Source organism: Choloepus didactylus, chromosome 19 (assembly GCF_015220235.1).
Source record: "Choloepus didactylus isolate mChoDid1 chromosome 19, mChoDid1.pri, whole genome shotgun sequence".
NCBI lineage: Eukaryota > Metazoa > Chordata > Mammalia > Pilosa > Megalonychidae > Choloepus > Choloepus didactylus.
The window spans coordinates 48,949,713-48,960,192 of NC_051325.1; the positions used below are offsets into that span (position 1 = coordinate 48,949,713).

General features: G+C 42.9%; 1 protein-coding gene across 4 annotated transcripts in view; it reads left to right on the forward strand.

The window, feature by feature from the left end:
* The window catches only part of STK4 (serine/threonine kinase 4), a 200,179-nt gene extending 192,379 nt beyond the window's left edge, over positions 1–7,800 (forward strand). For 3 of the 4 annotated variants that reach the window (XM_037812423.1, XM_037812426.1, XM_037812425.1), the window contains one exon: positions 7,184–7,763. In XM_037812423.1, coding sequence (XP_037668351.1) covers positions 7,184–7,498 — 315 coding nt within the window. In that variant the 3' untranslated portion in view covers positions 7,499–7,763. Of the gene's footprint in view, positions 1–7,183 lie in introns of all 4 variants that reach the window. The other variant, XM_037812424.1, reaches the window with a different exon arrangement.
* The last annotated feature ends 2,680 nt before the right edge of the window (positions 7,801–10,480 follow it).

The window sequence follows — 10,480 nt, forward strand, 5'->3', positions numbered from 1 at the left end:
TTGACACCCCCTTTCAACATGAACAGGTTAGGGTGGTCACTGCCTAGACATCCCTGAAGATCAGGAAAATGATTGAACTAGAGGAAGGGGTAGCAACATACAAGATGGAAGTTAACAAAGGATGAATACTGAATACTTACAGAATTTTCTTTTTCTTAGTTGCTAGGATATTAGAACAGTTAGAAGGAAAGAATTAAAATGGTGGAGCTGTAACCCATAGCATCCTTTGAAATTTGTTCTATAGCTACTTAATAAATGGTAATTTGAAAGCTATACCTTTTTGTATATATGTTGTATTTCACAACAAGGAAATACCTGAAACTACGGTACTATAACTCATAATAACTTTGGAAATTTCCTATATATCTACTTGTTAAATCATACTTTGAAAGATACTACTTTTTGTATATATGTTATATTTCATAATAAGGAAATAACTGAAACTGGAATTGTAACCTATAATATTCTTTGAAATTTGTTCTCTAACTATTTGAAAAATTGCACTTGGAAAGTTGTCACTTTTATGTATATATGTTATATTCTACAATAAAAACATGAAAAAAAAATCTATCCCTTAAAAAAAAAAGCTGAAAAAGAAAGCAGACTTTGATTAAAGTGTGAATGAAGCTGATCTGGTTAAGACTAAGAAACTTAAAGCCTCCAGATTGTTCCTACGCCAGATAAACCCTGAAACCCAGAAGTACCAGCCTCTCCAAGAACAACAATCAGGCTCATCCCTCTGCCCCATAATGTTGCCCATTGTCAGCATGAGGAAGTTAGAAGAGTCATCGCCCAGAAATCCCTCAGGGTTAAGAGAAAATTACCAAATGGGAGGGAGGAGAAGCTGGGATTTAAGGGATGATTATGATTCCTGAATTATTATGTAGCTGTTCTTGTTTACTTCCTGGTATATTAGAATAGACAGAGGGAAATACCTGAAATCTCTGAACTGTAATCCAGCTGCCTTGATCTCTGATAATGACTGTATAGCCTTTATCTTGTGCCCTTGTGATTGTAAAAACCTTGTGACTATCCTTTACTTGTACCCATTTTACCCGATTTTTCAACGTTAGAGTCTTATGATCACTAAAGACAGTCCCTAATGTTTATTAATGAAGGGTCTTGGGTCAGCCCAGGACTAATCCACCCCAAGTTCAAAGTTATTGATAATTAAAGCTGGATCTAACCAAAATGGGTCTGCCTGACATGCACAGTAGCTTAGACTTGAACCCACAAGTCACTTATACCTCATTATAATGCTAAAAATCATACCCATCATCAAATTAAGGCTGCCATTTCCATACATTCTGTGACTAAGCATGTAATCAACCTGCTTGTGCTCAATAATTAGGTCACCTCTAATTACATCATCTGAAGCCATTGCACTTGTTATCCTAAAACCTTCCCATCTTTTAATACTATAAAACTATCAGAATTCTGAAGTTCAGGGAGACATTTTGGGGCTGATAGGCCATCTGCTCTCCTGCTTCATGCCTAGCAGTAAACTTTCTCTTTTTGAAAAACAAAAAGTTATTCTCCATTCCTAATTTGCCTTTTGTAAAAAATCATAACTGCATGTGAAATTTTATCAAATGTTGTTCTGTATCTCTTAAGATTATAATTTATTTTTTCCTTAATCTGTTAAAGTGATGATTGACATTGAGTTTCTAATGTTAAACTAACTTTGCATCTCTAGGGTAAATTAAAATTGGTCATGATGTATTATACTTTTTACATTTTGCTGCAGTCTGTAAATTATTTATTTAGGATTTTTGCATCTATGTTCAAGAGTGAGATTGGCTCGTAATTTTCCCTTTTCAAAGTATCCTTGTTGAGTTCTTTATTTTTATTTAAAAGTTGTAATAGCCTTATTGATGTATAATTGACATAAATTGTTGTTAAGTTCTGGTGTCAAGATTGTGCTTGCTTCATAAAATGTGTTGGGAATTGTTTCCTCTTTTTTCTTAATTTGTATGGAAGACTATGTAATACTGAAATAATTTGTTCCTTGATTACTTGATAGAATATGCTTGTGAAGGTGCTGATCCTGATACTTTCTTTGTGGGGTAATTGTTGACTATTGATTCCATTTCTAGTAGTGGTTATAGAATTATTCAGGTTTTCCATTTTTCCTTGTGTTGGTTTCAGTTTAGTAAGTTATTTTTTTATGACTTTTTCATTTCAATTAGATTTCAAAATTCATTGGCACCTGAATTAAAAAATCAGTTAACCAATTGCACTAATGAAAGAATATTATGAAGCAGAAATTCAGAAACATGGAGAAGAAATAGCCAGACCACAGGAGGTAATGTCCACATAAAAGGAGAAAACGGTGCCATGCTGTCCTCAGCTGTTTTGAGCAGGTCTGAGAATAAGGTTAAAAATCTATTTTCACACCATATCACAGACAAAGGTCTTTTCTCTATAATATCTAAAAATAGCTCCTAGAAATCAAGAAGAAAAAGACTAATAAGCCAATAGAAAAATGAGCAAAGATTATGAACAGTTTCCAGAAAAAGAAATATAGGTGGCCCTTAAAACATGAAAAGATGTTTACACTAGTTCATGATGGAGAAATGCTAATTAAAAACTTCGGTAAGGTATCATTTCTCACCTACTAGGTTGATAAAAATCTAAAAATTAGACACCCACTCTGTGGATGAGGCTGTATGGAAACAGGCAATTGTTGTATCCATTATTAGTGGGGGTGCAGAATGGTACAACCACTTTTGAGGGAAATATGACAATATCTCCCAAAATGTCAAATGCATTTAGCTTTTGTCCCAGCAATTCTCCGTCTGGTAATCTAGGCTGCAAAATAATCCAAGAACTAATACCATATGTGGTACAGTTTGTAACAGCAAAAGGTTGGAAACAAACTAGGTGCAGCAATGTGAATTAAATTATTGAAAGCTGTGATAATCCATGAATGACTTAAACTCAGCCTTAAAAAATACAAACACATGCACATACATCCATGAACTCACCGACCAGCCCAAGAACTAGAACATTACCAAAAACCAGTAACTTACATCAACTCACATGCTTCTCACCAGTCCAAAATCCTTTCTTCCCTCACTTCTAAAGTTAACCACTATCCTGAATTTCATGTTTATGGCTTCTTCATTTTCACTTATTCTTTTTTGAGTTTTACTATGTATGTAAATATGCCTAGGCAATGTATTACTTAGTTTTCTGTGGTTTTGAGCTTTATGATGAGCATACGACTTTAAATATTATCTTCTAGGATTTGCTTTTTTCATTCAACATTATATTAATTGTAATTATATTATGTATGACTTAATTTCATTTATTTCCACAATTGAATAATATTTCATTTCATTAACTTGCCATAACATATTTATCCAGTGTCTTATTGTTGGTAATAAGGGTGGTTTCCAGTATTTTGTTATTACAAACAGTACTTTCATGTACATTCTTGTGCATGTCTCCTGGTAAACATGTGGAAATATTTTTGGGGGGTATATATATGGGAGTGTGATTGCTGTATCATAGCTTCTGCACATATTCAATTTTACTGTCTGATGCCATTCTGGTTGCAAATGTGTTGCACCAAGTGAGTCTTGCTGGTAATGTATGAGAGTTCCTTTTCTCTTACAAAGCAGTAAGGAAAAGTTAGACAAGCCAATTAAACATGAGCAAGACACTTGAATAGGCTCTTCATAAAAGAAAATTCCCAAATGCCCAATAAAAATGTGAAAAAGAGTTTAACTTCACTGTTATTAGGGAAATGCAAATTAAAATCCACCAGAGTGTCTAATGAAAAGGCAGACAATACAAGAGGGTAGATCAACTGGAACTCACACATTCCTGGTGTAAGTGTAAATTAGTCCAATGACATTGTATTTTCCTATAATAAAATACTAGATAGTAGTGAAAATGTATGACCCACAGGTGTAGGCTTCAAAATAGATGGATCTCAAAAACACAATGTTGAGCAAATTAAGAAAGGCATAGGAAAATGGTACTATATGGTTCCATTTATATAAATTTTTAAAACATGCAAAATTAAATATATAGTTCAGAATACAGACAAAGGTGGTATAACTATACAGGAAAGCAAGAGCTAATAAATAGAAAATCCAGGAAAGTGTTAGCTCTGGGGAGGAGAGAGGATGTTACAATAGGGGAGCAGCAGGGCAGAGGCACAGAAAATATTCTCCTTTATCTGGCTGTTGAGTACATGACTGTTCACCCTAATGCCATTCTTGAACCATATAGTATGTTCTACACCTTTTCTTGTTTGTATGATTTATTTTGCAGTGAATTTTTTTAAAGGTAGCCAATAGACTTCAACATCCTAGCATTTGTTTATGCCTCCTTTAAAGTTTCAACCTTGGTAGGGATGTGGTCCGAGTCCAAAGAAACAAGGGGAAGGAATTGAACCAAGTGGTGCACTATCCCACAGCCAGTCTGCTTTCTTCCCTGCCTCACTCCCACTTCAACTCAGTCATTCAGACTTCAGGTTCTGTCCCTGGCAATACCCAACTTCTGTGTATTAACTTCAATTACTCAGAACTTTTAGTAGCAATGACAGACACCAGCTCAGACTAATGAAGGCAGAAGGTTAATTCACTGGCTTGTAACCCAACCATGGGAAGAGTGTGGGAAGACCTGCAGTCAGGGTGAAGGGAGTGGAGAGCTGGTGCCCTCAGAATCTTCTCTCGCCATCTCTCCTCTGCTTCTCTCGTGTATTCAGACAGTTGATTCACCCTCACCCCTCCACACTGGAACCAGGGTTTCTGGGGTTCCTGGGCTCCTATTTCCCAACTCCACCAAAAGAAGCGGCTTCCCTCTCCCCCCCAGTGCCGCTTAGAAGAAACGACTACGGTAGACCTGGCCTCGATAACACACGCGTGTGCGTGCACACACACACACACACAAACACACACACACACACACACCTGGGATTGTAGGTTACTGTTTCATGATTTGCAGTCCCCATTAGACTCTTGAGTTCATGGTACAAAGAAACAGTAGTTCCCCAGAAGAAATGGGATGTTGTTCTAAGAAGGAGGAAGGGAAGCTGGACATACAAACAGTAGATGTCCACCTTATAGATGATTTCTACTTTCTTCCTTTCACTTTTATTTTCCTCCTAGAAAATCTCTAATCACCTGCGTGAGTGGGCTTCAATTACCGTATATATGATGACATCAATGCTAGTGTAAGTAATACAAAGATCATTTTGGGGAAGAGGGGAAACCTCGATTTGTAATAGGTATGTATGTCCAAGGAGAACTCGTCATTCATTACAATTCATAATTTGGACTTTTGACTGCTGATGAGAAGGATTCTTGCACTTTTCCCGCTCTCCTTCAGTGATACCACAAAAGCTGTTGGCACTTCCATCAGCACAGGCTGACAAAACAGTCATCCAAACTCAGAATCAAAAGGCAGTACTTCAAATTCCCAGTGGGAAGCAGGAGCTAATTAATTACTATGGGGTAAAGACGTGCTCCATATTGGAATATTGGCTTACAATGGCCTATGGAGCCACTAGTGAAAGGAGCTCTAACTGTGAGAACAAGGGCGTTCCACGACTGGGCACTGGGCTGTGGAGCCTCTGGATCTTCCTTTCACTTTTACTGTTTTCTGCCTGCCCACAGTGGTTTAAAGGGCACTATCCTCTTCCAGACTTAGAATTCTCCTTTTCCCTTTAATTTCTTGGTGTATCTCAAAGGCCACCTGTGAAATGGCAAAGTGCAAAGATTAGTCATTAGACTTTCAGGCAAATCCACCCTACAGGTTCTTTCTCAGGGTCAGAATGAAGGGTGTGCCCACTTTGATACTGGGAGGGGCGAAAAGCTAGGGCCGGTCCTAATGGGGCTTCCAGGAACAGAGTATTTTGAGAGAACACCCTCTTGCTGAATAACCTTGGGCAATTCCTTTCCCTTCTTTTGGTCTCACGTTCTTTCAAAATATGAAGTTGGTCATGGTGGTGACTAAGGGCCAGCCAGTGCTGCTCTTCCATGAGAATGAGGGACAAGCTCTTGGGGATGTCGGAAGAGATGTACGTCTGTCCCTTCACTCTTTGATAATCCTTGGGAAAACCCCAAGGTCCCTCCCAAGATGAGGGTGGCTATTTCCTGGTAGAACAAGAGAATGCTGTCCTTCTACCTTGAACACCACACACCCGCCCCTGGTGCCAGGCCCAACTGGGGCTGCATAAAACCAGGCTCGGCCTCAGCTTAGCCAAACAAGTTCCTGACAACATGAGGTTCCACGGCTTCTTGGCTCTGGTGGCGTTCCTCGTCCTTGGGATGCTGATGGTGGACGCAGGCATCTTAGCAGGTGAATAAGTGGGGTGGGACTGAATTGGGCTGAAGACAGGCTCTGAGGGTCCTCCTGGGCCCCAAGAGAGAACATTTCTGGAGCAATAGGCAGGGCTGGAGGCCACACTTGAGTCTCATGACTGTTTCCATCATATCTCAAAACAGCAGGAAGTTGCCAAGTGGACTCCATGTGCTTTCCACCCCAATGATTGAGATACCAGGACTGTCTGGGGAAGGAGAGGTGTTGCCAGGTGGCTTTAGCCCCAGGTGTTAATACTTGTGCAGAACATGCAAAAAAAAGTGAGGAGCCCTGGAACTCTGGAGCCTGGGTGTGGGCTCTTGTCCTTTGCCCCTGAATATCTGAGTAAAAGCACCTGAGTAATCAGTCCTCTAGAAGGAGGTTAAGGACTAAAAGGACCTCAGCAACCATGTAGTTTGAACCTCTCCGTTTTACTAAGGAGGAGACTGAGACCTAGAGCAGAGTGATGGATTGCCAAGGCCTTTCCCGTGGCCGGGGTGGAGCCAGGGCCTCCTGGCCCACAGCTCAGGGCTCTTTTCCGTCTCCTTAGTCTCCTCAGAAATGACAACGTGTCCTTCTCTCCTCTAGGAGTCCCTCCAGTCTGATGTCTGCCCCTGAGAGCCTCAGGACTTGGATTAGAAGGAGGGGAAAGAAACAGATACCCTAGGGAATTGTGGTTCTGAAGACCCTTTCCCCACAGAGAAGGGAATGGTCTTCTAGGAGTCCAGACTGCAGGCACCCCTGTTACCTCTCCCCTTCTCAGGTCATGGTTTGGGGGACACTGCAGTGACTGGACCTGGGTAGATGACATGGTGGTTGATGCAGAGGCGCTGGGCCTAACTGTGGATACATCCCTTTCTTTGAACAGTTCCAGCCAAAGATCAAGACTCGGTCAAAGGTCCTGTCCTGGTCAAAGGACAAGAGCCAGTCAAAGGACAAGAGCCAGTTAAAGGACAAGAGCCAGTCAAAGGACAAGAGCCGGTTAAAGGACAAGTTCCAGCTGAAGGTCAAGATCCAGCTAAAGGGCAAGCTCAAGTCAAAGCTCAAGGCTCCGTTAAGCGTGGCCAGTGCCCCCGGACACTGGAAGGGTGCATCTCGAAACCTGTTAACAGGTGTCAGAGAGACAGCCAGTGCCCAGGGGACAAAAAGTGCTGTAACCGCCCTTGTGGGTTTATGTGTGTGAAACCCGTGTGAGGTGAGGACTGGGAAAAGGAAGAGGGGGGCTTCTTGGGGCATAAAAGAGGTCTGGGTGGTGTGAATGATCCCAGATTGGCAGGGAGAGAATTTCTGGGAGTTGGTGGAGAGATTGAGGGGACTCAGAGGCTGTCACTGGGGTCCTGTATTGACAATGCTTCCTCACTGCCTCTGAGCCATATCCCTGACTCTCTTCTCTTCCACCAGGTGGAGGCTGCCTCACTGGACCGGTGACACCCCCAGGGCTACAGGCCCCCCCTCTGTCCTGGGTTCCTGTAGCACTACCCCCTCCCACCCTGCCCATTCTTCCTCTCATTCAGAATGTCCTAGCCTGGAACACCTCTGTCATCCACTTTCCAATAAAAAGATCCCCTTCTGCTGTATTTGCTTCTGCCTCCTATTACTTCTGGGCTCCTGGAAGCTCCAGAGACATGGGTGAGGAGTTGGGACTCTCTCCCCCAACACAGAAGGGAGAGGGACCCACTGGGACCTGTTCCCAGTGTGTGGAGGAGAGCAGGGACAGCAACAAGAGGCCCATTCCTAGGGCTTCATATTAAAAATCCAATAATCAACTGCAGTCTTCTTTTCACCAGGAAATGGAAATCTTGAAAGCTTGCCTTTGGCCCAGGACCAGGAAAAAAAAAAAAACTGCATAAACTGCAAGTAGGTTCTTTCCTTTGCAATCCACCCTCAGTCTGGACCTGGCTACTTGTCAGCCCTGCCAGTGTGCCTAAACACCCCAGTGGCCGAACCTAGAACTCCTTCGTTCCTCTTTACTGTTTCTCAGGGATCTATATCCTCCCAATAGGACATAGAAACAATGACGTTACAGATATTGGGAAATCCCTGCTTATGAAGGATTAAATTGGAGGCAGAGCAGACTGCAGTTGTGAAGATGGGGGGAGGGCACATGTGTCAAAGGCAAATAACTTCATGCCTCTCCTCTCAGTCCACCCACCTAACTGCCCTTGTCCAAGGACAGAGCCTCGGGAGGAAGGGCTGGTTTGGGTGGAGTGGAAGGAGCGTTGGCTCCAGAGTCAGGTGACCTGAGTTCTAGTCCCAGCGATGCCTCTTCCCTTGTTGGATGACCTCAGACAAATCTCTTCCTTCTCTGAGCCTGAGTTTTCTATATAAATTGAGGCAGTTGGATGTAATTGTTCTGGAGGTCTGGTCTGGCCCTGAACCATCAGCTCTGCTTTGTATGTTGGGCTCTTGCTCTGGGAGCAAAGTCTCAGTGGGGGAACAGGGAACACATGCCCCCTCCAGCCATGACTTTTCCCTGGTCATTCTCCAGGGGATCAGCTGGGCTGGTGCAGGGCTTTGGTACCAGGGAAATGTGGAGTCTGGGCCAGAGTGGTGCCCAAACTTCTGGCCTAACAAATAGCTGACGATTCATATTTTTATTATATACCTACAACAATCCTTTAGAAAATAGAACATTGAGAACAATTCCCACTTAAAATATCAACAAAATTATCCCATTCCTACAAATAACAAGAAGCAGGCAGAACTTTTCAAGGAAACCCATACAACTTTTCAAGAAGTACATGAAGAAAGGCTTGAATAAATACACACTATGCTCCCAAATGGGAAGATCCTATATGTTGAAGATGTCAATATTTACCTCTTTATTCTTTAAATGTACCACATTCAAAACCCAATGCGGGGTTTTCTTGGCGTGGGGGTGGGGGGGTGGGGATGATTCAAGGAACTTAAAAATCATACTTAAATTCATATAAAAAAAATGCTTGTGAACAGGCATGGAAATTTGAAAATGAAGATTAAATTTGAGATGGTTTGAATCTCCTGGCCTTAAAAATGCACTGCAGGAGTGTTGAAGATGGCAGCTAGGAGCAACAGGGCAAAAAAACACCTCTGTGAAAAATACTAGATAAAAGCCAGAAAGTGACCCAGAACACCAGTTCCAGCAATGCACCAGCTGGACAAGGTCTGCTAAATCCACAGGGACCATGCACTTGGTGAAACCGGGAGTCTGCGTTCTGAAACGAGTGAGTAAGCCACTGAATATCTGGCAGCCATGCTGCAGTGTAGGGAAACTGAGGGTTGGCATTTGGAGGCAGACTAGTTCTTTTTTAAAAAAAAACCCAAAAGCGGCTGCAGATACAGCAGTGAGAACAGCACAGTGAAGCATGACAGGAACAGGCAGTGCAAACACCTCAATATCTGGCATGGAAGATAGCCTTTCGCGCACCCACTGCTAATTGTCTAGGAGTGAGGCAGGCAGAGGTGAGTCAAAAGGGGAAAAAACCCATGCCCCTTGCAGCCATCTTCCCGGTGGGCTCAGAACGCTCCTGCTGGGCACCGGAGCCACAGCCCAGAGCTGCACCAAAACACCCAGTGTAACAAGAAGTGTTTCCAGCATTGTGCACACGCCACAATATCAGGCATGGTCCATAGCCTTTCGCGCACCCACAGCTAATTGTCCCAGAGCTGGCAAGATGGAGCTGTGCGTAAAGGGGGAAATTAACACACCCCATACAGCCATCCTTACAGCAGACTGGGAATGCACCTACATAGCCCGGTGGCCCAGAGCTTCCCTTGAGGGACGGCGTGCACTTGTGATGTAGCACAACCTTTCCTCAGCAGAGGACCTAGAAGGGCACGGCTTGGAAGAGAGAACCACTCGGAAATCCCAGGGAACATACACCAATACCGAAGACTTGTGGGTCAGCGGGAGAGACAATCTGTGGCGAGACTGAAATGAAGGTTTAGACTCTTGCAACAGACTTAAATCTCCAGGAACACCTGGGAGGTTTGATTATTAAAGCTGCCCTCCCTCCCTAACCACTCAGACACACGCCCCACATTCAGGGCAGACAGCACCAACAATACACCCAAACGTGGTGCACCAATTGGACCCCACAAGAATCAGACCCCCACATACCACAAAGACAAAGTTGGGGAGAACTGACTTAAGGGGAGTAGGTGACTTGTGGATGCCATCTGCTGG